The 27,917-nt window shown below is 40.0% G+C and overlaps 1 protein-coding gene across 3 annotated transcripts; it reads left to right on the top strand.

Moving 5' to 3' along the window:
• The first annotated feature begins 900 nt into the window (after positions 1 to 900).
• arfip1 (ADP-ribosylation factor interacting protein 1 (arfaptin 1)) lies at positions 901 to 27,916 on the top strand. 3 transcript variants are annotated; one of them, XM_052137310.1, is made up of 10 exons: positions 906 to 1,060; positions 4,835 to 5,157; positions 12,020 to 12,118; positions 15,078 to 15,183; positions 18,000 to 18,101; positions 19,480 to 19,592; positions 20,217 to 20,438; positions 23,706 to 23,863; positions 23,957 to 24,131; positions 25,733 to 27,916. In XM_052137310.1, the coding sequence occupies exons 2-10, from the start codon at positions 4,837 to 4,839 to the stop codon at positions 25,886 to 25,888; spliced, it is 1,452 nt and encodes a 483-aa protein (XP_051993270.1). In that variant the 5' UTR covers positions 906 to 1,060; positions 4,835 to 4,836; the 3' UTR covers positions 25,889 to 27,916. The 3 variants fall into 3 exon arrangements, with proteins under 3 accessions (XP_051993272.1, XP_051993270.1, XP_051993271.1); XM_052137312.1 differs by lacking the exon at positions 4,835 to 5,157 and having other exon boundaries at positions 901 to 1,060; positions 25,733 to 27,915; XM_052137311.1 differs by lacking the exon at positions 18,000 to 18,101 and having other exon boundaries at positions 25,733 to 27,915.
• The last annotated feature ends 1 nt before the right edge of the window (position 27,917 follows it).

The following is a 27,917-nucleotide window of genomic DNA, read 5'->3' as shown; positions in this document are numbered from 1 at the left end:
GCTTTATCTTTAAGACTGTAGTGACGCCTGTGGATGAAGTCTGCAGGTTTTTTTGGCAATTTTGACCTAATATTGACCTTAAGACATGTCAGTCTATTACATACTGTGCAACTCAAACACAAACACAAAGACAATGTTCAGCTTCATTTAATGAACCAAATATCTTTCATCTGTGTTTGATATAATGGCAAGTGATTTTCTAGTATCAAATGATCCATTTATCATGATTACTCAAGGATAAGATGTTGCAGTGATGCAGCTTTCTAGATTTGATCAAAAATGACTGTTTTCAAATGTGTGATGGTGTTTTTTACATCAGTAATGTCCTGAATATACATTGTGATCAGTTGAATGCCACTTCGGTGAATTAAAGTGGCAATTTCCTTCCAAAACAGCGAAATCTGTCCATTATTCCAAACCTTTGGCAACCAGTGTATGTGAGGTACTGGATCCATGCATGTAGAACGATGCAAACGTTTTTATTAAATAAAACATGCCTTCTAGTAGCAGACTTCTAACCAAAATGACATCCCACACTAAAGATCGATCGATCTATCTATCGATCTATCTATCTATCTCATTCATTCTTGAGAAGGTAGCTTAATGCACTAAACACCTCCCTGGACAATATTATATTTATCATCTGCAGTTCATGGACATATTTAATAGGTTAAGGACTAATCAATGCACTTCAGTTATCTTCTAAAACGTGTTTATCCTTAATGATTATGCTCTGTTTGTAAGTACAGGTGTTCTTCTGTATATCTGATGCTGATATCTTTGATGCTGGAGGCCTATCTTCTGTAGGCCTTTAGACAATGCCAACTACAGTTTGTTGGCATTGTTGCTTTGACCACTAGGAGACAGACATGCTGTGGATCCAGTATATGTACTGATACACACGTCCTCTTCCGGGTGTGTTTGAAAAGACTTTCACTGAGCTGTGAAGGGATTCAGTGTGTGCTCGAATGATACACACAGCAACTCAAACTCAATCCAGGATCATTTATATGGAAACAGCTGTGCAACAGGAAAGAGAACAGTTGTAATCTGTGTTCAGGTGAGTGCTGCTGAACAGAATCAACTGTTGCATATGATGTATTCAGTATTGCTATTCCTCTGCGGGGTCTTCTGTCTCTGGCATGTGGAAAGGGGACTATAGGGTGTTCAGTACAGTCGACTAATTTTCTGTTTTAGGTTCACTTCACGTGTCAAATCAGAAGATCAGACGGAAAAGAAAAAAAAAAAAACAATGTCAACCTGTCATATTTACGACATTAAATGTGTACGTTCAAGGAAGGAGCATTCATATATCGGGTATAGATAGTAAAAGCCCAGGTTTATAGTATGTTTAAAGGTTTTTCCAACACAACTCGACTGAAGTGCTTCGGGCATAGGAAGGAACTCGATCGCAACTTTGTGACGTGCGGGCGCAACAATGTAGCAACCTTCAAAGATCGAATGCCAGGAAGTCAGTCAGTGTAGTTAAACAACAGAACTTCGATTTATTAAGCAGATAGTTTTTAATATAGACCGTGTTATGCGTCGATTTGTAGCGTTATATCACTGGCGTCTACCATTGGAAAGTAGAAAAGCGTTTACGTGTACAGGACGCTGATAAACAATTTGTACTATGGCAAAGGATAGGCTCATGAATATTAAGTATGTCACGTGACTAGCCGCCCAAAAGAACGTACAAAACTTGACCTAATTAATATTCGAATGTTACACCTTCGTTATAGTAGGATTCGAAAATTCTGGCCTATGACATTTAAACGGACGTTTCCTTATTTTATTTTTAAAGGAACAGTGCGTTTAATCCAGCTATTGTCCGTGGCCTACTTTTGCCCTTCTCTTAAAACTAAATGGATCATTTGCTCGTTCAGGAAAGTTAGAATGAACAAATTACAACAGCTTAAACTTCCTTGGACACAATGTTTTAAGATAAAAGATGCATGTTTAGCCATCTTGTAAAACAAGGTCACTTTTTTTCTATCTTTTTAAAATGTTTTTTTTTTTTACATATAGTAAATATTTTGCTATCTAAATTCTAACCTAGTGTAATGATCATAGGTGACACTGTAGATTAAGTGTTTGAAGTTCCTCATGGCCATTCGTGTTATGTGAGAACGTCTGTAGAACTCACTAAGTGTTGGATCATAAACCATTAATTTAAGAGAAATTTCATTTTACAGTTTTTTTCGATTGCTAAACGACAGTGAGCACAACTGGAGCTACATGTGCAAAACTCTTAACTACAGTCTGCACTACCAACAGTCACCTGAGCTAAACAGTTCACATCACCTGCAAAACTCATTCCAAGCAACACAACTCTTAACACATGGCTCAAAACAGGCTCAGTGCAGCCAAACACTACACACAACCCTCACTGAGATAACACACACTGTCACTCACAGGCTATACACAACCCTCACTGAGATAACACACACCGTCACTCACACACTATACACAACCCTCACTGAGATAACACACACTGTCACTCACACACTATACACAACCCTCACTGAGATAACACACACTGTCACTCACACACTACACACAACCCTCTCTGAGATAACACACACTGTCACTCACACACTATACACAACCCTCTCTGAGATAACACACACTGTCACTCAGAACACACTGAGAGGAAAAACACTCGCATCAAACACCAATACAGAAAATACAAACTTTTCATCTTTACAGTTTGAACAATTTCAGTGACGTCATACAAAGTCATATTTTCTTCAAAGAAAAGAGTGACATTCTCTCACATGATTTATTTACATTTTTAGATCATAACAATTCTTTAATGTAAATGAAAATGAGCAGTTTGTTTCATTAGTCTGTAGTAATTTACGGAATTACAGTAATGAGAAAAAAAAGGTAGAAACTAAAAGTACATACTGTAATTCCAACAAATAATTGAGGGGCTAATCCTGCCTCTCTCTAGCATCAGGCCACACATCAACATCACATCTAATGTTCTCTCTTGCCATGCACAAGGCTGAAATCTATTCTGTTTTGAATGTGTGGTTCACAGTTTTGACAGCAGTGTGTTAGCATTTGAACAAAGTGCTGTAAATCCACAGTGTTGTGCAGGTTGTGGTTAAAGTCATGGGATAAGTGTGTAGAGTTTTGAAAACTGTGTTCAAGCAATGAAAAACGAACTAGAGTTTGGTCCACATGAACTGCTGCTGTGCAGACTGTAGTTAGAGTTTTGCACATGTAGCTCCAGTTGTCCTCACTGTCGTTTAGCAATCGAAAAAAACTGTAATAAGTGATTTGTCGACTTGTAGAAAAGATATCACCATGTGTAGCAGAAGCTTCATTATACAAACTTTTAACCACATTTCTATGTTAACTCAACTATTATTAATACTTGCACACCATGGGAAGTTTCCTTTATGTGCACAGACAAAAAACATTTGCTGATGTTAGAAAAGTTTTCTTAACACTTTTGCGTCTATTTAAAAATAGTTACTTCAAGGTCCTTCAAGGACAGTAATGTCTGGGTCAAAAAACTGTGTATAAAATATACATATATATTTTGTTTTTCCACTTTCATTGACTGATTTTTTTTTAACCAACATCAGTCCTGATCATAACTACCAAATATTCATTAATTTTCAGGATTTTAACCCTTTAAATGCCAGTTTGTTTATATAATGCCACTGTTGTTTTTTTTTACAAACACACATTTCTCAATTCACACACACACACACACACAATTTTATCTGCATCATTTATTCAGTTGGCCTGCAGTGCTCCATAATACAGAAAATAGGGGAAAAGCTTGTATTTGCTCCATAGGCTAAACATGAGGAAAATGGCGCCATCTGGTGGAAAATATAACAAATTAAAATTTTGAGTCCAGGGCTCAAGGAATGAAAGCAGTATATCATATAATTCATGATTGTATGCTTTAATGGCACTGGGATCAAATATTGCCATTTCAATGGGGACATTTTTTGCCCTGAAGGTCCTGAGTGTGACTATTTTGTGTATTATAGATGTATTATAGGAACTGAGGTTGAAATATCGAAATTCCCCCAAAAATACACACCTTTGGCAAAATGTATGCCATTGGCATTAACACAGCCAAAATGATTGAAAAAAATAAAATTAAAAAGACACAAATGTCCCGAAGGTCACACAAGGGTAAAAGGGGTAGTAGTTCTCCCAAAACTGAAAATTCTGTCATTATTTACTAACCCTCATGATGTCCCAGGTGTGTATGACTTTCTTTCTTCACCAGAACAGAAATAGAAAAATAGCTCAGTCGGTCCTTAAAATGCAAGTGAATGGAGATTTCTTTTTTGAAGCTCCAAAAATCACAGAAGGTCAGGATCAATGTCATTGATACGATTCCAGTGGTTAAATGTATGTCTTATAGAGCAACACAATTGCTTTTGGTGCAAAAAAGATCAATATTTAAGAACTTTTGGACTATAAACCTACACTTCATTAGCCTTCACGAGAGGGTGGAGATCATGTGGTCTCTCGTGTGACGTATTTGCGTTGCCATGGATACAGACGTAATCTCATGTTCTCCACTCGCTCGAGACATCCAGGATAATCACACAAATGCACCATTGTGAGTAAAGAAAGAGATAAATACAGATCTAAACCAAAACCAACCAAGATACTGTACAGCGTTCCTCCTTCTCACATGTAAACAGCGCTGCTCTTCCGAATGTGACGTACGTGCCTCAGTTCTCGCGTGTTTCAAATGCCAATGTTATTACGCCACACACATATACCGCTGCTCACCTCAGCATGAGTGGGAAACAAGACTTGGTCGGTTGCTCACGTGTATATTTACTTTCAGGAATGTCAGAAGCTAGTTTTGATTCCGAGAAGAATGCCTCAAAGGATCGTCAATCAGACCCTAAAGGACAGGGCCCCCAAAATACTGCTGACTCTCTGAGCCAATCAGAGGACAGAGAACAAAGCATGGATGACACACATATGACTGAAATTGACATCAGTGACAACGAGGAAGTTGGGAACCACAACCTTACTCTGAGTGATGATGGTGATGAAGATGATAGTGAGGATTCTCACACCCAGAGTAAGACTAGTGGAGTCAAAGGTCTAAAGGATAATACTGATTCAGAAACGACGAGCAGTGTGACGACAGAAGACCGAAAGGTGACAGTATGATATAGTGAGCGCCTGTAGCTTGGTTTATGTTTGATTTCCTTCATAAATGTTGCTGTGATTTCATGCATGAGATCCTTCAGGAGTGGTAAATATCCTTTAAATCAACCAAATTGTCCTCTGAATCGAGAAGAACTGGACTTCTGCCTGAAACGCTACAACATGCAAAGCATCTCTCTCGCTTTCCACCTCTTTGTAATGTGGCTTTTATTATGTGGGTGACACTACATTTCCTATTCTAGCCTCTTCTAGTCATTTTCAAGCCTATTTTGCTTTCCTTGGAGTTGCTGATTTTAAACACTTGACCTTTTCAGCACCTTTAGCTTGCAGATTTGAAATTGGCACCTGTTTGGTTGTTATGAGTAGCGTCAGTGTGCTGACAAACATGATGTCCACATATGTCTCATATGCAATGTCTGTAATGTAATGTCTCAAAAACACGAATAAACAACACTCCTGGACACATAATAAACTATTTGACGGGGGGTCTGGGAAGCTCAGTGGTAAAGACGCTGACTACCACCCGTAGAGTCGCGAGTTTGAATCCAGAGCGTGCTGCTGAGTGACTCCAGCCAGGTCTCCTTAACAGCTAAATTGGCCCGGTTGCTAGGGAGGGTAGAGTCACATGGGGTAACCTCCTCATGGTCGCTATAATGTGGTTCTCGCTCTCGGTGGGGCGTGTGGTGAGTTGTGCGCGGATGCCGCGGAGAATAGCGCGAAGCCTCCATACGCGCTACGTCTCCACGGTAACACGCTCAACAAGTCACGTGATAAGATGCGCGGATTGACGGTCTCAGACGCGGAGGCAACTGAAGTTCGTCCTCCGCCACCCGGATTGAGGCGAGTCACTACGCCACCGTGAGGACTTGGAGCGCATTGGGAACTGGCCGTTCCAAATTGGGAAGAAAATTAAAAAATAAATAAATAAATTGGACTTTCTATAGCTTGAAATTACTTACAATTTCACAACTTAGTTCTGCTGTCCACATATGTGGACGTCGATTTTTTTAGATTTTTGCTTGTTTATTAGATGCTACTAGTTACAAATCAAAAAGTGAAATGGAAAATGCACACAGCAGTCACGCTCGGATCCCAGGAGGTTATACATGCCTTTTCCTCAACGCTTGTACACTGATCAGCCACAACATTAAAACCACCTGCCTAATATTGTGTAGGTCCTCCTCGTGCCACCAAAACAGCGCCAACCCGCATCTCATAATAGCATTCAGAGATGTTATTCTTCTCACCACAATTATACAAAGTGGTTATCTGAGTTACCGTAGACTTTGTCAGCTCAAACCAGTCTGACATTCTCTGTTCACCTCTCTAATCAACAAGAACTGCCACTCAATGGACGTGTTTTGTGTTTATGGCACCATTGGGAGTAAATTCTAGAGACTGTTGTGTGTGCAAATCCCAGAAATACTCAAACCAGCGCCCGTCTGGCACCAACAATCATGCCACGCTCCGACATCACATTTTTTCCCATTCTGATGGTTGATGTGAACATTAACTGAAGCTCCTGACCCGTATCTGCATGAGTCTATGCACTGCTGCAACACGATTGGCTGATTAGATAATCGCATGGAGGATTGTTGGTGTCAGACGGGCTTGTTTGAGTATTTCTGGGATTTGCACACACAACAGTCTCTAGAATTTACTCAGAATGGTGCCAAACACAAAAACATCCAGTTGGGGTGCTGCTGTTACTGCTTGACATTTCATGTCAACTCTCCACATCTGTTTTGGTTAGGGGTGGGAAGCAGGGACCTGGTGACGCAACATCTATATCTGTATAGACATAGATGGTATATCGGTAATCTTGTGAGCATTTATGATGTATCACAACCTTTGTTAAAGTCATTATTACTGGACTTTGTTGCTTTCTGCATCAAGTGCTCAGCTTCCTTGTACCTCATCGTAGAGCCATAGAAATGGGGTGGAGAATTGATTTCAGTGATATGATGACATGGTGTCCTTTGGTTCCATCGTGCCCTTACAGTTTTCCTAGGCAAATAGTAGTGCAGGTCATAGCACTGTTTCACTCTTGAGAGTAGCACCAAGTGAGTTCCCATACAATGGCAACTGACTTCAGTGGGAAACCCTCAATGGTACATTGCAGTTTTTAATCTGTCATCATGAGAAACCGTTCTGCTGCGTGCCTTGATAAGGAAACATTAATCTAGTTAAAGTCTTTAAACCGAGGTCTTTGAATGCGAATCCTATCTTTGTCAGAGACGCATGGAATTCAGTTTTTGCTTTCCTATTTTAATATTTATAAGATCTGTGTCGCTTTGCAATTATAATGAGATCAAGATAAAGGCTCAGTCTTCAGTATGACTGATCAGATTGCTGTTGTTTCTGTTTTTCCCTTAGTAAGTACATACAGTATCTAAGCAACTAAGCGGACTCTAGGGGACGCTTCTGATTCGCTGTATTTATCAATGCTCCTTTATTCATCAACAAACTGTACAGCATTTAGATAGTGTGTTTTAAGAGTTATATATGACTGAAAAAGACATGACTGGTGTTCATTAAGTAAAAACTAAACGTGATGCTGAATACAGATTAGTGAGACCCACACTGGTCATTTCATTAATCTGAGAGGAAGTTTAAAGCCTCTGACCTCCTGGCATGATGGCATCAGGTGGCTTTAAAAGATTCATGTTCTGCTACACTGTGTGCTGTTTTCATCGGCCAGGCAAAGCCGTCTTTCTAGTAAATGTATATTACTTAACCATGCTCTCAGCAGAACACAAACCTTAATGGACCTTTTTGTGGTCCATATATATATACACTCACCTAAAGGATTATTAGGAACACATACTAATACTGTGTTTGACCCCCTTTCGCCTTCAGAACTGCCTTAATTCTACGTGGCATTGATTCAACAAGGTGCTGAAAGCATTCTTTAGAAATGTTGGCCCATATTGATAGGATAGCATCTTGCAGTTGATGGAGATTTGTGGGATGCACATCCAAGGCACGAAGCTCCTGTTCCACCACATCCCAAAGATGCTCTATTGGGTTGAGATCTGGTGACTGTGGGGGCCATTTTAGTACAGTGAACTCATTGTCATGTTCAAGAAACCAATTTGAAATGATTCGAGCTTTGTGACATGGTGCATTATCCTGCTGGAAGTAGCCATCAGAGGATGGGTACATGGTGGCCATAAAGGGATGGACATGGTCAGAAACAATGCTCAGGTAGGCCGTGGCATTTAAACGATGCCCAATTGGCACTAAGGGGCCTAAAGTGTGCCAAGAAAACATCCCCCACACCATTACACCACCACCACCAGCCTGCACAGTGGTAACAAGGCATGATGGATCCATGTTCTCATTCTGTTTACGCCAAATTCTGACTCTACCATCTGAATGTCTCCACAGAAATCGAGACTCATCAGACCAGGCAACATTTTTCCAGTCTTCAACTGTCCAATTTTGGTGAGCTCTTGCAAATTGTAGCCTCTTTTTCCTATTTGTAGTGGAGATGAGTGGTACCCGGTGGGGTCTTCTGCTGTTGTAGCCCATCCGCCTCAAGGTTGTGTGTGTTGTGGCTTCACAAATGCTTTGCTGCATACCTCGGTTGTAACGAGTGGTTATTTCAGGCAAAGTTGCTCTTCTATCAGCTTGAATCATTCGGCCCATTCTCCTCTGACCTCTAGCATCAACAAGGCATTTTCAGCCCACAGGACTGCCGCATACTGGATGTTTTTCCCTTTTCACACCATTCTTTGTAAACCCTAGAAATGGTTGTGCGTGAAAATCCCAGTAACTGAGCAGATTGTGAAATACTCAGACCGGCCCGTCTGGCACCAACAACCATGCCACGCTCAAAATTGCTTAAATCACCTTTCTTTCCCATTCTGACATTCAGTTTGGAGTTCAGGAGACTGTCTTGACCAGGACCACACCCCTAAATGCATTGAAGCAACTGCCATGTGATTGGTTGATTAGATAATTGCATTAATGAGAAATTGAACAGGTGTTCCTAATAATCCTTTAGGTGAGTGTGTGTATATGTATATATATATATATATATACTGTATATAATTGCATAATATGGACTAAAAAAGGTCTATTAAGGTTTATAACTATATATATATATATATATATATATATATATATATATATATATATATATATATATATATATATATATATGAAGCAAAAAAGTCACCCATGTGAAAACTAACTGCCCGCTTAAACTTAGTAGCTGGTTGTCACCTTTAGCAGCAGCAACAACTGCAACCAAGCGCTTCCGATAGCTGGAGATCAGTCTTTCACAACGCTGTGGTTGCATTTTGACCCACTCTTCTTTGCAGAACTGCTTTAGTTCAGCCACATTGGAGGGATTTCGAGCATGAACTGCCCACGGGAGTGTTGGTGGCGTATTGGGCTAGAGTACATAACTAGTAAGCAGAAGGTTGCTGGTTCGATCCCCACAGCCACCACCATTGTGTCCTTGAGTAAGGCACTTAACTCCAGGTTGCTCGGGGGGGATTGTCCCTGTAATAAGTGCACTGTAAGTCGCTTTGGATAAAAGCATCAGCCAAATGCATACATATTTAAGGTCCTGCCACAGCATCTCAATCGAGTTCAAGTCAGAACTTTGACTAGGCCACTCCAAAACTTTAATTTAGCTTCTTTTGAGCCATTCAGAGGTGGACTTCCTCCTATGCTTTGGGTCATTGTCTTACTGTATAATCCTTGAGCTCGCGGACTGATGAGCGGACGTTCTCCTTTAGGATTTTCTGGTAGAGAGCAGAATTCAGAATGTTATCCTCAATTATTGCAAGTTGCCACTCTTCCATGGATGGCATTTTTGGCCAGTGTATTTCTGATAGTGGAGTCATGAACAGTGAACTTTATTGATGCAAGAGAGAGGCCTGCAGTTCCTTGGATGTTGTCCTTGGCTTTTCTGTGACTTCCTGTATGAGTCGTCGCTGTGCTATTGGAGGAATTTTTGAAGGACGGCCACTTCTGGGATGGTTCACTACTGTGCACGTTTTCACCATTTGGAGATAATGGCTCTCACTGTGGTTCTTTGGAGTCCCAGAGCCTTTGAAATAGCTTTGTACCCCGTCCCAGACTGGTGTATTTCAAGCTACCTTTTTTCCTCATAATTTCTGGGATTTTTTTTTTCGACCTTGGCATACTTCTGAGAACCGTTTTATTTAGGTGTTGATTTGATTGGACAGGTCTGGCAGTAATCAGGTCTGGGTGTGTCTAGTCCATCTGAACCCCATTATGAATGCAGATTTGGGGATTTAGTATCTAAGGGGCAAATACTTTTTCACATAGGCCCAGTTAGCATTGGATAACTTTTGCTTCAAAATAACGTTATCGTTTAAAAACTGTATTTTGTGTTTACTGCGACTGCCTTTGTTTAATGTTCAATTAGTGAGCTCCCGGAGCGGGAGAGAAACCCCTTTTCATCACGAGGGATTGAATGTCATTTTGGAGCACGAGAGTGACAAAATTAAAGTTTACAGAGGTTTAATGATAGTGCCATACTAATCTACTCTATGTAATTCTATTAATAGTGGCACGGCTGGTGATGTGTGGTTGAATCGAGGTGTGAAATATGATTTACACTCTCTTATGGTTTGGTCTTCAACAACCAGACGCGTAACAGTGCAATGGGTCAATTGACTTGCTGCTTAATTGTTTGAAGACTGGAAGAAGCATAATGATTCCCTGAACCATTTAGCCATTGCATTCTGTTAAAGTGGTGTTTTAAAGAGGCATTGTTTATAGCAGACTGACCTCGGGTTATTCAGACTCCATGTGATTTGCTCAATGTGACTTTTACTGTTATACAGCATGAATTGCTGTTGAACAACATTTTCAGTGTCGCCACAGTTAGTTTGCAGGATTACAGGGCCCTCCATAAGTATTTGGACAGTGAGACACTTTCACCACAGTGGAAATGAATCCAATCAATCAATATTTGATTAAAGTGACGACTGTCAGCTTTAATTTGAAGGGATTTACATACAAATTGGTTGAATAGTTTAGGGATAACAACATGTTTTATACACAGATTCCACCCCCCCAATGGTTGAAAATAATCGCAGTGAATGACTGTCTGAAGTCTGGAACCCATTGACATCACCAAATTCTGGGTTCCCTCCCTAGTGATGCTTGGCGAGGCATTTACTGTTGCTGCCTGATTATGGATCTTTCTGCTTTCAGTTTTGTCTTCAAGAAGTGTAATGCATGTTCAATTGGTTTGAGGTCAGGGAACTGAGTGGTGGTGGCGTATTGGGCTAAAGCACATAACTGGTAATCAGAAGGTTGCTGGTTCCATCCCCACAGTCACCACCATTGTGTCCTTGAGCAAGACACTTAACTCCAGGTTGCTCCGGGGGGGATTGTCCCTGTAATAAGTGCTCTGTAAGTCGCTTTGTATAAAAGCGGCTGCCAAATGCAACCTGGAGTTAAGTGCCTTGCTCAAGGACACAATGGTGGTGGCTGTGGGGATTGAACCAGCAACCTCCTGATTACCAGTTATGTGCTTTAGCCCACTACGCCACCATCATTCCAAATTTATAAAAATGATCAGCAGATGGCACTGAAGTTAGACTTGTAGTTTGCTTTCTCTTTGTACCATAGTCTGATGTCACTGATACGGCAATTTCCCTGACGCTGTTAAATATTTATTCCAAAGCAGCTGCTGATCTGTGATCTTTCTTTTGTTGTGGAGCTAGGATTGTACAATTACTTCACTGAAAAGCCATGGCTGTGCTAAGCTTTATGGTGGTGGTGCTGCTCTGCATCTGAACTCTCAGCTTGACCGCTTTACTGCTTTCATGTCCTAGTAAACATTAATGTCTTTGTACCGAAGGTGGCTATGGCAGAGGAGGCCCATAGAACCCCGGCTGCTCAAATTTCAGTCACCAGGAATGGAGGAGCAGACCAGATTCACGAGGAAGTGTTTCAGAGGGTAAGACAAAGCAAACCAACCATCATGCACCAGGACATACAAGGAAGACTCACTCAGACCCGAATAGGGCCTTATTCACTCAGTTCTTGTCCTGAACGTCTCCTAACAATCATGTGGATACAAATGTTGCAATGTTCTAATGATAAACAATGATAAGAGAAGTACATTCTTTTCTCAATGTGTGTTCCTCTCATGACTATGATTATGTTCCTAGTTATTGGGAAGGACCACCAGACTGTTATATCTCTTACACAGTAAGCTTTCCAACAGTGCTATGGACAGGCATGGGACATTTTCACAAAACCTGTATAGAAAAGGTCATATTTAAACTAGAAATGGACCGATAGTGGATTTTACAGATAACGATAACTAAGGTGGAGGGAAAGGCCAATAACCCATTAATTGGCTGATAGTTTTTAAAATTGCTTTATATAATGTCAAAACAACGTCTTATTCTTTCCTTACTGTGATGGGCACAGACAAAGAGTCCTAAATGAATAAAATCCCAGATGCATATTATTGTTCAATCAAATCCTCAAAATAACCAGAAAAAAAATTAAGATCTGATGCGTAACGCGGGACTTTTAAGTATAAACAAGCCCGGAATACACTTACTTGCATTGAAATGGAAACTTGGCTCCGTTACGATCCTCTATTTTTAAGGATTTACCAAATTGTGCTTTTTATAGCCTAAAATCACTAGATTAAAACTATTAGCAACTATCGGCATAGATTTTTTGCAGATAATGACAGTTCCATAACGAATCTATCGGCACCAATTAATCTGTAAAACTGATATATCGGTCTTCCTCTTTTTTTTAAACTCAAAATATAATAATTTTTTTTTTGCATGAAACATGAAGCTTTGATTTAAGATTTTTTGCATTGTGATTTTATTTTCAGGACACTTTTTACCACTTTTATAAAAGCTAATTTTACCCAGCCAATACTCATTACCGTAATGCGTTTAGAGGATTTACTTTCAGTATTTCCTTTGTTTTCAGTGATGATCGTCATGTAACGTAACAGTCATTTTGTTTACTGCGTTACAGTAAAAAATATGCCGTCAAAATCAGTAAAAATGTAGGCAGTATCAAGAGAGATGCATACATGCCTTGCAATTTAAACATATATATATATATATATAATTTTAAACATTAGTATATTGAGAATATCATAAAGATTAACTTTTCACAGTATGATAATAAGAATTGGGTGTAAAATGTGTTTGTAACATTATTTTTATAACAGTTAAATGTTACAATGTAAACGTTCCTATTAGAGGAAGACAGATATATCGGTTTTACGTTTTTATGGAACTATCGGTTATCTGCACAAATCTATGCCGATTTTAGGCTATAAAAAGCACAATTTGGTAAATCCTTAAATATAGAGGCTTGTAATGGAGCCATGTCTCCATCATTTCTAAGTAAGTAAGTGTATTCTGGGCTTGTTTATACTTAAAAGTCCCGGTTTACGCATCAGTCACACCTTATGTGCCAATTCGTAATTTTCTTCTGGTTATTATTGGGATTTTGGTTGCACAATAAACTGCATTTAAGCCGTAAACTGTGTATACTGCCCGTCATAGTAATGAAAGCCTTTGTTTAACACTATAAATTCTATAAATCATTTTTTAATTGGTAATCTGCCTTTTCCAGCACCTTACTTATCGGCAAAATCCACTATCGGTTGACCTAAAAATGGGTGTCATTTTCTATATGCAAAATGTTATTTTGGAGTAAAATATGACTGTGGCAGGGCGGAGGGCGGGGCCGGGTCGTGATCCTACACACCCGGTCCCGTATTAGGCTAATCAAGCCTCCGAGAGGGATAAAGGTCGACTGCAGGGGATCGTGTGGGAGAGAGAGATGTCCGTCATGTGTGTGTTTGTGTCTTAAGTTTCTCATTAAAATATTATTTATATCGTCAAGCCGGTTCTCGCCTCCATTGAACTGCTTTACACTGAAACAAAGGACAAACACACATGACGGACATGTCCGTAAACTGTCTCCCTCTCCCGCACGATCCCCTGCAGTCGACCTTTATCCCTCTCTGAGGCTTGATTAGCCTAATACGGGACCGGGTGTGTAGGATCACGACCCGGCCTCCGCCCTGCCACAATGACCTGGGGCCATATGCATGAAACTTCTCAGAAGTGCTCTTAAGACTGGTCTTCAGCTTTGACTTGGCAACAAGGAGGACTTGTGTAAGAGTCGGAGATGTTTATAAAGACGCTAAAATTTAAATTTAAATCCCATTATATTCCCATTACAGGTACATATAATATTTCGGTTAAATTTAGTGCTAAATGACACATTCAACATATCAACAATATTGTATTTGGTTACTTCACGCCATGAAATAAGCCTATTTTATTTTTAATTATTAATTTTATTTATTTTTATGACCTATTTGAAGTAATTATGACTTGCTGTTTTGTACAAGTTGTTTTGAAACTTGCATGATGTTTGAGTTTATAATATTTACAGATAACAGTAAAATAATGCAAGTTATGAGCTGGGGTTAAACATCTCTCAAGCACATCTGTGAAGGTACAGGACACCCCAAACTATGATCTTATTGAGCATTTTATATAGTAGTTGTGTTGGGCTCTTTTCAGATGCAGCTCTGAAATTAATTTAATGTCTTTATTTCCGCATCGAAACACGTTTTCCCTACTGCGAAGTGCCGTTACTGACGGAGGTTGCCGTGCTAGTGCAAAGATATACAACTAATCCATGTTGATTATTTTCATCATTGATTTTTGATCATTTCAGTGATATTTCAATTGTATTATATAGTTGTACCCATGAATGTATTTTTAGACGATTTAAATCAGAGCTTGAAATTGTACGCAATTATGCCATTTTAAAATAAGCTAAGGGCAATATGGTGGAAATGGCTTTGTTGCAATATATTTGTTGAATGTGATTATTTTCCCCTTTTGTCCTTGTAGGATGTGCAACATAGTATCTCCACTGGACCAATCACATCACACTCCCACAATGCACCTGAAAACTGTGCAACAACTGAAGGAGTGATCCAAGTGGGGCCCTACACAGGTATAATACTTACTAGTCATGCTTTAAACATGAGTGGAAGTTGTGTTCTTCAGACAAATGCATATAAAGATGCAACGCGCTGTACTTGCAAACTCGTGATGTGTGTGATCATGATTCGCTTCAGCTGTTTTAAAATGTTGATCATTAAAACACATGAGATGAGGTCAGATGGGGTGTTTCTCTCAATCGTTAAGTTCGGAGACTGGAGAATGGGTTCAGGATCCTTTTACTGTTCTGTGCATCTAATGTAAACCCATCGTTAGTTCCTTTGATTGTCTGTTTCTCTTTGTGTGTGATGTGGAGAGAATTTGAATTTGAAAGGAAAGGTGTTCCTGTCTCATTATAGACTCGTCTGTGATCTTTCGTTTTTTCATTTGCTGCCCCCCTTTTCATTGTTTCAGCCTCATTCAGTGTGTGAATTAATTTGTTGCATGGAAACTAGGCAACCTGTTATTAGTTAGACATAATTGTTGACCACCCGGGGGCAGCTGTGGCTCAGGTGGTAGAGCAGGTCGGCCACTAATCTCAGGGTTGGCGGTTCGATTCCCGGCCCACATGACTCCACATGCCGAAGTGTCCTTGGGCAAGACACTGAACCCCAAGTTGCTCCCAATGGCAGACTAGTACCTTACATAGCAGCTCTGCCATCATTGGTGTGTGAGTGTGAGTGTGAATGGGTGAATTATTCACAGTGTGTAAAGCGCTTTGAATACCGCTATGGGTAAAAAAGGCGCTATATAAGTGCAGACCATTTACCATTTACCCATTGTAGGGCTGGGACAATGCGTCGACACAAAAAATACGTCGACGCAAAATATGCGCGTCGATTCGTCAGACCCAAAACAAAGATGGCGGCGCCAGAGAGTAGTAGCAACACGAGTGGCTCCTCAGACTATCAGAAGTGCAAGGCGGCATGCACTCGTTCCTCTAAAGTATGGGAATTCTTTAATTTAAAAGGAAACAATTCTGTGATATGTCGTCTTTGCAAAATGGAGATGGCCTTCCATTCTAGCACCACAGCAATGCACCAGCACCTGAAGAGGCGCCACCCGGTTGCAGCTGCAGATGACAGAGCACCGTAACTCCCCACTTTGCACTCGATGTTGGAGTAGGCTATAGTACGTTGTCGACACCTAAAGTTTTCGCTTATAGCTATTAATAATGCGCTTATAGCTATGAATGTCATGAAAAATACATAGAGGACACTGACAACGCGCTGACAGACAGGACCAAGCAGGTAACATTTAATAAAGTCTCAACTTTCAAATTTGGTCATTCAAAGAAAATTAAACCATAAATAGGCCTACTATTTTGTGGCTCTTTAATGTGTCGGGACAGATTGCCTCAGTTAAAGCTGCTCGTGAACCGATCATCTTTTCCTTGGTTAATTTATAGCATCAAATAGGCTAAACATGAATGTAGCCTACATCAGAAGGACTGTTGTTTTAACCGCGGAAAGACGTCAGTACGGTAGCCTACAATCCGTTATTCAAATTTAAATCCACCGACGTTAATCTTCTCTCTCCTGACTACTTTGTCGGACAAAAATGGCGTATTATGATTGATTGATCAGATCGCCTGTCAATCAAACTCCCTGCGAATGTTTTTTTTTTACATTTTATACACCCCCACCCCCGATGAAACCGGTTTTACCGGTGTTGTCACAAGTCGATTAATCGAATCGAATTGGACTGGGGGAAAAAATGCACCATTAGATTAATCGATGCATCGAAAAAATAATCGCTAGATTAATCGTTTAAAAAATAATCGTTTATCCCAGCCCTAACCCATTGGTATTATTCCTCCACGTTTACTTAACGGGGTCATGACATGGGTTTTTTTATTGTATTATTATGTTCCCTTAGGTGCAATTATAGTATTAATAACTGGGACGTCCGCAAAAAATAAACTGCATCCATTTTTCCCTGACGTCTGGATCTTTCGGCAGCTTATTCAGAGGTTTTGTTTGACCACAGCCAGGAACAGCACATCTGTGTGGCATCGTAATTTTCCTGTGCACAAGTAGTCTCTGTCAGAGCTCGCTGTCCATCGACTGAACACTTGTGAGGCGCACGGCGATACGAAATGAGCGTAGTTGTCTTGCGCTTAAAGCGTAGTTATCTTGTGCTGGAGGCGGTCATATGCAAACGCTGGTACGTCACTTCTAACCGTCACGTCACTTCTAACCATGAATCCAGAACGAGCTGTATTTTGAGCTTGATTAAATAAATGATTCGTTTAGAATGGGGAGGACGTCTTAAAATATTAAACTTGCAGGACGTTTTAATGATACAAAGACCTCTTATATACCAAAAGATCAAGGCAAATTTGGTTTCTCATGTCATGACAACTTTAAGACTATGGAGTTTAATCCATCTTCTTGCTAGTGTAGCTATTCATACTTCCATATATAAACAACCTCTGTTATGATGAGCTCATGTCCACGTCCAGACATATTTCAACACTGTTTTTCATCAGGGTGGCTTTGATTACGAAATAGTTGTTCATATCATAACCATGTTCTTTATGACCCAATTTTAAAGCATACTTTCCATAAATGGTCTGGGTGGACTCTGGGTGCGTTGTGAACTTTTGAGTATACTCTAAAGTAGTCTTCAGGACATATTGAAACTTTCTTTTTTCCAATGCAAAAAGAGCGAGGAAAATCCGGTTTTCATTGGTATGTCCCCTTTAGCCATTTCCATATGAACAAGATGTAGGCATGTTGTGTTTTGCCCCTCTGTGGCTGTATTTGACAGAAAGTGTTTAAGGCTCAGTGTATATACATCCTGAAATTCATCGCTGACCATTTTTAGGGGCTGCAAACCAGGCCACCACACCTACAGTCGTTCCCAGTCCTGCAGCAGCCAGCCGGCTAGCTCGCAGCATCAGCGATAGTCAGGAGGAGGCGCAGAAAGGTACCCCATAACAGAAGATACCGCGCATGGATCCTAATCTCTTCCTTACTAACGCTGCACTGTTTTGTTTCAGACTGTACCATCATAAAGAGGTTATTCTTGTATTAGTTGCTTCCAGTGGTGTGTAATAAAACCATTTTCAATCTTTAAGAGATATAAATGGGGTTGGGTACTGAGAACCGGTTCCATTCTTTAACGAATACCGGAACCGAATGATCTTCATGACTTTTGGTTCCTTTGACGGTTCCCATATGGACCATAAGTTCTTGAAAAGGAAAAATGTTGACGATGGTTCGCCTATGTGCGACAGTGGTGTGCCGTTGCAGAAAAAAGGTTGGGAAACACTGCTGTAGAAATCTGATTTGATCTCATTATTTGGCAACCGGTTTCTGAGGGCTGTAAATGCAATAAGAATGTATTTGTAAAAGGATCAATGGACAGGAGGAGGCGAGAACCGGCTTGACGATATAAATAACATTTTAATTAACAACTTAAACAAAAGACAAACACACACATAACAGACATGTCCGTAAACGATCTCTCTCTCCCACACGATCTTTCATGATCGCAGTCGACCTTTATCTCTCTCGGAGGCTTGATTAGCCTAATACGGGACCGGGTGTGTAGGATCACGACCCACCGCCCTGCCACAGTATTTTTTATGTCTTAATAATTCTTCCTTAAAAGTACTAAAAGAATCGTTAATGGGATCGTTACTGGAACCGTTAAGCAACCAGAATTGGTAAATTCCCATCCATAGATATATATATAAGCGTTTTAATGTTACTGCAACACATCCACTACAACGACGACGTAAAGACACGTATCTCTTCTGATGGCCGCAGGTGTCTCACTACATTGGTAGTGCGGTACATTATCAGCTTTATGATGGTGATCTGGTAAATCCTGCCAACTCTGTGATCTCCAGGCCTGTTTCTTCCCTCACTTCTCTCTTCGTTCATTTGCAGTCGTAACCTTTTGTCTCCCTGGCTAATATAAAGAAAATGGAGTTTGCCTTTCATAAATAATTTCCTCTTTCCCACCCGCAGGAGATCGGTGGTGCGAAACAATGCACAGCTTTTTCCGATTCTATAACTTTATTCTTATAAAGAGACTCTGTTTCATGCTTTCACACTGTTTAGTAATAGTCCTCTATTTATGCTGGGAAAATATTTGCTCCCATAAGCCTTTGCTCTGTTGCAACAATTGAAAATATGATTATCTTGAATGACAATTTTGGATGTTCTTCCATCCATTTTGATTGACTTGCTATACCCAACGCTAACATGCTCATTCTATCCTATTAGCGGATGTATTGTGGTCTTTATAGTTAATGCGTTGGTCTCTCAGAACCTTATTTTTTTTATTTTGCCATCAGGTGCTTTGAGAGGACAGCAGAAGGGAGGAGCAGTCGTCCTTGCTGATGACATGAAGGGTCCTGCCATTGAGAAATTGGAGCTGGTGAGGAAGTGGAGCATCAACACTTACAAAGTGAGTGATTCCTGTTGAAGCGGTTATGATGGAATTATTCAATTATCCATTGAAATGTCTCAAGAACAAGTCTCGACAGACGTGGAAAATGTGCACTGGGCTAGTGGTGCTTGAGGCTGCTGTGGCTCAGGTGGTAGAGCGGATCGGCCACTAATCTCAGGGTTGGTGGTTCGATTCCGGGCCCACACGACTCCACATGCCGAAGTGTCCTTGGGCAAGACACTGAACCCCAAGTTGCTCCCAATGGCAGGCTAGGGCCTTACATAGCAGCTCTGCCATCATTGGTGTACGAGTGTGTGTATGGGACACAGTGTAAAGCGCTTTGAATACCACTAAGTTTAAAAAGGCTCTATATAAGTGCAGACCATTAGGTTTTTAGTGACTGTTGTAGAACTGGAGTGTGTGGCTTGAAAAGGACAATTAGAGGAGATTGGAAATGTGGTCTAGACTAGAGATTAGCACGTGCTCAAACACGTCGAGCTGTGGTGCTCGTTTAAGCAATTCAAGTGGAGTCTGGTTTGTGAAATTTTGCATTCCAGTCCCCATATCCCCACGTTGCAAGCTTATTTTTGATGCAATTACTACTTTTTCCACTTGTGTAACAGATGTCATATGTTCCCACAGTGCACAAAGCAAATCCTGTCTGAGAAGTTGGGTCGCGGCTCCCGTACAGTGGATCTGGAGCTGGAGGCTCAGATCGAGCTTCTTCATGACAACAAACGCAGGTACGAGCATGTGGTCAGACTGACCCAGACGCTGGCCACTCAACTGGGGCAGATGCTGCTGACACAGAGACAGTTGGGAGACTCATTTGCTGACCTCAGTCTCAAGACACCTGAGCTACATGTAAGTAAAAGAAAACTGGTTATTCCATTGAGAAAGCATCTTCATTTTATTGGAACAGTCATAATTGTCACATTGATTTTAATTGGTTAATATTTCACTATAACACACATGCGGATGAAACTATATGGAATATACAGTACATATACAGTGGAGTTCAAAAGTCAAAGTCTACATTGAAAACTTTGGATTAAAGTTCCCCGTGTGACCTCTGTGTGCATTTTCCATTTCACCTAATAAACATGCAAAAAAATATAATATAAATATCTTGCTGCAGCTAGATTATAACGTGATTGCTCGCGACTTATTGAATCATAATATATGTGTCACTGTGTGTTTCTTATTGTGAAGAAAAAACGCAATACGCAGCTTTATTAATAAGAGAGAGTTTGTGTTTTTAGTGAGTTAAAGATGGATTGAAGTGAACAGAAAGGTGAGAGAGGAAGTCTTCGCCTCATTATACACGGCAACAAAATACGCTTTATGATTTGTTTCTGTTTTGGCTTGTTTTCCAATATAAATATCCAAAACTCATTTAAAACAATGTACATTTACTTTAGCAGCTACTGCAGAAGAAAAAAAATGTAATAAATAAAAACATTTAATTATACGGAGCCCCCGAAGTGACCTGTGCAAAAAAAAAAAATCTTAGAGACTTTCGCGTGCGCACGCGTTACAGTTTCCGGTGTGTGTATAGCTCTTTTCCGATTGCGTCATTGCCATCATTCATTTACTCAAACATACTGAGAGCGGAATTACCACATTTATTATCACATGGATGCGCATGAATTTATAGAGATATATTTTAAACTTGGCCTTCAATACAAAGACATTACTGTCTATGACATTTGTAATACTGTCATGGCTGAGACACGCTTTGATCTTCCAAAGGACACTAATCAAGCAATAGACTTGTACTTGCATTTAACACTAGAACTACCGGAATTCTATAACTACTAGAATGGCCATAGTGGTCATTCTGACCGTTCATACTAGACTGTACCAAATGTCATGTCATATTTACATTCGAAACTTCTATTGAGGTTTTAGAATGAAGCTTCTAATGTCTGTCGTCATATTTTATGGCATCATCACCCTAAAAATGTATTGAATAAAATGGAATAATATGGATCAAATGGAGCGAAAGTATCTCGTGCGCACGCGAAAGTCTCTTAGTTATTTTTTTTTGAACAGGTCACTTCGAGGGCTCCGTATAATTATATATTTTTTATAATTAAAAATAATATTAAAAATACTAATATCTAAAAATCCTTTAAAAATGATGCATTCACCTTAGAAGCAGCATTTAAGATATTTAGACGTGCTTTTAGAAAACTGATCTTGAATATGAGTATATTTTGTCTTTACTGCACTCGCAGAAGTATGAACAAGTGAATAATACACTTATATACAAAATACACTTACTGTATATTTAAGATACATCCTCATACAGCAAGTCTAAATATCCTGTATGTTGCTTCTCAAGTAAATGTATCTTGTTTTAAGGATTTTTAGACCATTTTAAATGGAAAACAAGACACAAACACTTGATGATAATAGGATTCTTTTTGCAGTGAATTTCTTTACTGAATTAAAGTATTTTTCCCTTTAATTCAGTGATTGTCATTTAGAGGTATTTATAAAGATGATTTTGTTCTCTTTATTGTTAGTAAGCACGTTTAATACAACTTTTTAAGTCGGGGCACAAGCTGAATAATCGATTAAGAGCTAATGATTAATCGGTGCAATAATCACCGAAGAGTCGAATAATCGTTAGATTAATCGTTTATCAAAATAATCGTTAGTTGCAGCCATACACCCTTGCTCCCTATTTGGTGCATGACTTAACCTCCAGTGTGCTGTCTGTCTGTCTGCACTGGTCTCAGAACAGTTAAAGGAGAGCTATAGGATGCTCCCTTGCTCCCTATTGAGTGCATGACTTAACCTCCAGTGTGCTGTCTGTCTGCACTGGTCTCAGAACAGTTTGAAATGCACCTTATTTTCATCATAACTCCATATAAATCCTCTGAAAGACACATTTATCAGCTTTTGCATGAATACATTAATTCTCAATGTGATAATGACAGTAAATGTATAGAAATGCTTTCATTAATGTTAATGAACAGAACCATATTGTACAGTGATAACAAAACAAATTGACAATTTATATTAAAATGAAGCGAATTGCCCCACAGATGTGTTAATGTTGAAAATCCCAGCTTTTGAGGGAATGCTGTCCTAATTTCCACATATGTGGACTTCCTGTTTATCAGCACGCTGATGCACGGAAAAAATATTTTGTTGCCGCTGCTCCCGTAGGAGCGCTTGACGGAAATCAACGTCACGCTGTTGTGTCACGTGACTCAGTGCATCAGAAGTTTAACCCTCAAATGACCGCGTAGATTCTTGTGAACCATATTCAGCCGGTTTTAACTCATTGAATTTATGCGTTGCATATACAACATCCACGCATGTGGCCGCAGAGTCACACGAGGTTAAAAATCCTATTTAAACCAGGAAATAAACAAAGTTTTACAATTTTGAAAACATTTTAAACAATAAATGGTGACATGAAATGAATAAATAAACAAATGAGATTCTGCGTTATATCTAGATCACTTATAAGCAAGTTGACTATGCTAGTTAGTTTCCGGAAGCATGCTTGGTCTTTATAACATTCTCAAATCATCCCGGGATAACATGGAACAACATCAGGTTTGGCCTGAACTTGAAGAGCTTTCATTAACACCTTCTGCCATGGAAGCAAACAGAGGAAATGCCTAAAATACAAATTATTAATGCCAACTTTTCAATTCAGCAATGCTGATAATATAGTTTGTATTGAAAACAATTTTGCATTTAAAACTGCAAAATAGAAGCATTTTCCAAGTGGCCTTATTAACCCCACTGTGCATAATCAGCCATTTCATTAAAGACAGCGATTTTAACCATATAACTGGATGCCGCCCATACAATATCATTTATTCATGAAGTGTTGCAATACACTGTTGTATGTTTCCAGAGCTAACACAAATACTAAATACTTCATGACACGATTATAACCACCGATCTGATGCTTTTGGAAGGGACGTGTTTCATCTTTAGCGTTTTCTGTTTCTGTGTTGGTGTTTGAGTGGCAGCATTTACATTTTGTGACGTGGACCAAAGCAGTCACGAGGAGAAGCACGTCGGACAGAAGGAATCCTGCGAGCCGATTCTCAGGCTCCCCATCACACATTTACTGTATATGTTATGTATGTTGTGTTTCAGGAGGAATTTGGCTACAATGCCGAAACCCAGAAACTCTTGGCGAAAAATGGAGAAACTCTTTTAGGCGCCATCAACTTCTTTATTGCCAATGTTAAAACTCTAGTGGACAAAACCATCGAGGATACTATGATCAACATTAAGCAATATGAGACTGCGAGGTATGAATCTATATATACCGCCCTACACCACTGTATACTAAATATATTTCGCCAAATCTTCCACATTCTGTAAGGTCTGTGCTCTTTTGCTAGGATTGAGTATGACGCGTATCGCACCGATTTAGAGGAGCTCAATCTGGGTCCACGGGATGCCAACACACTGCCCAAGATTGAGCTGTCTCAGCAACAGTTCCAGATCCACCGTGAAAAATATGAAAAGATGCGCAATGACGTCTCGGTCAAGCTGAAGTTTCTGGAGGAAAACAAGGTTGGTTAATGCATCTTTTGAAGCCTTAATGCAGCATTTCATGTATGCTTCCATTTATTAAACTGGATATTTAACATAATAAAAAAGAATTATTGTGACGTTCATTTGGTCAATTTAAATAAAATAACGTAGCTCATACTGCATAGCTACCAAATTCAAATTGCTACAAGTTGGGACCAAACAGACTTGTAACTCCATGTAACTTCTAATTTCTGGTGTTATTGCGAGCAACGCATTATCCCTTGATGCATGATATTTCAAATAAATACATTATTTGTCGTGGTCATTTTTGCCCAGTGCGCTCTAATGGTGCATGCACATACAACGCGAAGCAAGCGTATTGCGCGCCGTTATTCTATACAAACTCAATGCAAAGATGCGAATAGACGCAAATAAAGCATTGTGGTGCGAATGGCGTGACTCGAACACGCGAAATCGCTTCATTCGCGTATTCGCAATTATTCAACTTGAGCGAAAAATGACGCTTTGTCGCGAAAGCCTATCAGCATTGAGATTGTCCAGATGTCACTGACGTACTGACATAGTAGCAGAAGAAATCTGGAAAAATGGATGGAACAATGGTTGTAGCGGTACCCGGAATTGTACGACACAACGTCATACATGTACAGAGACAGGACGAATAAAGACATCACTTGGAGGAAAGTGAGCGAGGAAGTTCCTGGTAAGTTCTGAAAATATGTGCATCTAGCTATTGGTTGTACTTTACTATGAACCAAGTCATAGAAGCCCCGCCTCCTGTCCTTTTCCGGAAGAGAAGGGGGGATACTCACGGGTTCACGCAAACGTGAGTTTAAACACGCACATTTATAATCCCGCGGTCAAACTCTCGCGAGTGATGCGAGGTGAGAATTTTCATTGCGTTGCATGTGAACGCACCACAAGTCATCATGGTGGCGTAGTGAATCTCAGTTACCTCCGCGTTTGAGACCATCAATCCGCGCATCTTATCACGAGGCTTGTTGAGCGCGTTACCACGGAAATGTAGAGCGTGTGGAGGCTTCACGCTATTCTCTATCCACGCACAACTCGTCACGTGCCCCACCAAGAGCGAGAACCACGTTATAGCGACCACGAGGAGGTTACCCCATGTGACTCTACACTCCCTAGCAACCGGGCCAATTTGGTTGCTAAGGAGACCTGGCTGGAGTCACTCACCACACGCCCCACCGAGAGCGAGAACCACGTTATAGCGACCACGAGGAGGTTACCCCATGTGACTCTACCCTCCCTAGCAACCGGGCCAATTTGGTTGCTAAGGAGACCTGGCTCCAATTAAAGGTGCACAAAGTAAGTTTTTGGTTATTAAAAAGTTTTTCGCCAAAACACGAATAGACTTTTTTTTTTTTAAATATGTTGAAAATAATGTGCACTCCAACCCGTTGGGTTCCTTATTGACCTAAAAAAATATTAAAAAATAAATATATATACAAAAATAAAGAAACAAAATTATATTTTATCATTTCCAGTTTTTCTGATTAAAGGGTTAACATTGAATAAATTACATCCAGTCATTATCAGTAGTCTGAATTTTGTGTCCTCTAGACGGGAGTCATTGAGAGTTTTTATTCCCTTTTCCTCAGGTGAAGGTTTTACACAACCAGCTGATCCTCTTCCATAATGCCGTCGCCGCATACTTCGCAGGCAACCAGCAGCAACTGGAAAAGACCCTGAAACAGTTCCACGTCAAACTAAAGTTACCAGGAGGAGACGTCCCCTCTTGGCTAGAGGAGCACTGATTGATCCCCCTCTCTAGAGTCCGGTGGGACGCTCCAGAGTGCACGGCCGAACACCGCATGCCTGAAACGTGTGCGCTCCATAAGCAAAACCAAATCCAAAAAGCAAAAATGTCTTTCTATCACTCCTTTCCCTATTTCACTCCCTTCAGGACACTAAAACCTGTCAGTACATTTATAAGACAGGAAACCGTTTTGATAAACGAGATATATTTAGCTCATGCCATGTCTGCCGTTACACTTGAAGCTCAATTTGAAATCAGTTCTTTTTGTCTTGAGAATAATCTTGTTGTTTCTGAATCAAGTTACCAGCACTTTACAGGATGGGAAACACACACACACACACACACACACACACACACAGGAATCAGGGAGAAATGAGGGGCCTTGTGAATGTTATAGTGCGATAAGTTGGTCAACCAGGACAATTCAAAAGTCTAATAACCTTGCCTTTGCCCATTCCAGACCTACCCTTGCTTTATAACCACATACGTGGAGGAAGAATGGTTTCTCCATGATGCCACCTTCGAGGGCACGGTGATCTGAACTAGTAGGAAAGCGTGCACGGCATTTTAATACAATTTTGGCATGCTGCATTTACTGTCACAAATGAGCAGAAACGATGGGTTAATCTGAGGTTATAAACTCAAAATTGCCTTCTTGTTTGTAATGTTTGCTACACGTTTTTAAAATGAATCTTTCGCGGATCCGGCGGGAAGGGGGCGAGGCTTAATTTCTGACTTGATGTGCCTTTCTCTTTGTCAGTCAGCTTCGGTGTTGTCAGGTGATTTTTTTTTAAACACAAAAAGACTCCATTTACCATCCTATGAGGCGCAGAATGGACCAAAACGCAGCTGTATTTGCAGCCACGGACAAAAAACGAAACTTTATAAGTAGCCCTGCCTTCATTCCATTGCCTCAAGAACTAAGGCAGGAAACCAGATTGATTTGGCATGAAACACCGTGTCAGATATAGCGTTGTGCATCTGTCCTTTTTTTGGACATGTCTGAGGAGAAAGAGCTCACTAAATCATTCCCCTGATTATTGTTAAAAGTTTCCGATCAGTTTAAATCGGTGAGTGTATTACACTTGGCAAAATGAGATCAACCCAGTACCAGCGGAGACGATCAGTTAATCGTGTGCCAACAAACACGACAAATCCCACCATGGCAGTACGTGTCGGGGGGGAAGCATACCATAGGAAATAAACAGTGTATATATATAAGCATAAATAGACAAAATATGGGCATTAAAGGGAATGTTCATTTTCATATTTAACTAGAATACATCAATATTCAAATGTTGCACTTTTTTTGTATTCTTGGAGACTTAAAACTTCCTCCCACCTGATTCTTCCATCGTATCACCTTTCATGTGATGGTTAACTTCTGTGTATTTCTGTGACTTTTCCTTTCTGTCCCTGCAGCAGACACACACACCAATGTATAGTGAACACACGAGAGAACTGACGTGTATGCATAGACATCTATATATTTGTAAAATGTTGTATTTTACTTCGTGTAGAAGAGATTTTTGCTGTGTGCTATTTTGAAGATTTGTTAATGATTCTTAACGGGTGTTTAAGGAGAAAATAGACAAAGTCCTGAATGTTGGGAGAAATTACAAAAATAAAAATCATTCTAGAGTTTTTAGTGTTTCATTTTTGTATTTTTCACCTCTATTGATCCAATGAATCTTGATATAATTGAAACATGATTATTTGTAACATGTTTTTGTTTTTGCCACCAGAGGGCGCTGTCCAGTTTCTGACTAGTTCTTTGGCGTTTTAACCATCAAACACTGAGTCATAATTGAATGATTATGCTGAGAATGTGGAGATGCTCTTTAACTGAGGAACATTGTGCCTTCATCTTACAAACCACTACTGCGATTGTGACATTTTGTATCTTGTACAATTCAAACAAGACACCAAACCATTAAAGGGACAGTTCACCCAAAAATGCAACTTCTCTCATCATTTATTCACCCTCATGCCGTCCCAGATGTGTGTGACTTACTTTCTTCTGCAGA

Source organism: Xyrauchen texanus, chromosome 11 (genome assembly GCF_025860055.1).
Source record: "Xyrauchen texanus isolate HMW12.3.18 chromosome 11, RBS_HiC_50CHRs, whole genome shotgun sequence".
In the NCBI taxonomy this organism is placed as follows: domain Eukaryota; kingdom Metazoa; phylum Chordata; class Actinopteri; order Cypriniformes; family Catostomidae; genus Xyrauchen; species Xyrauchen texanus.
The sequence above is the reverse complement of the archived record's forward strand: the minus strand, read 5'-3'. Positions and strand labels throughout refer to the sequence as shown.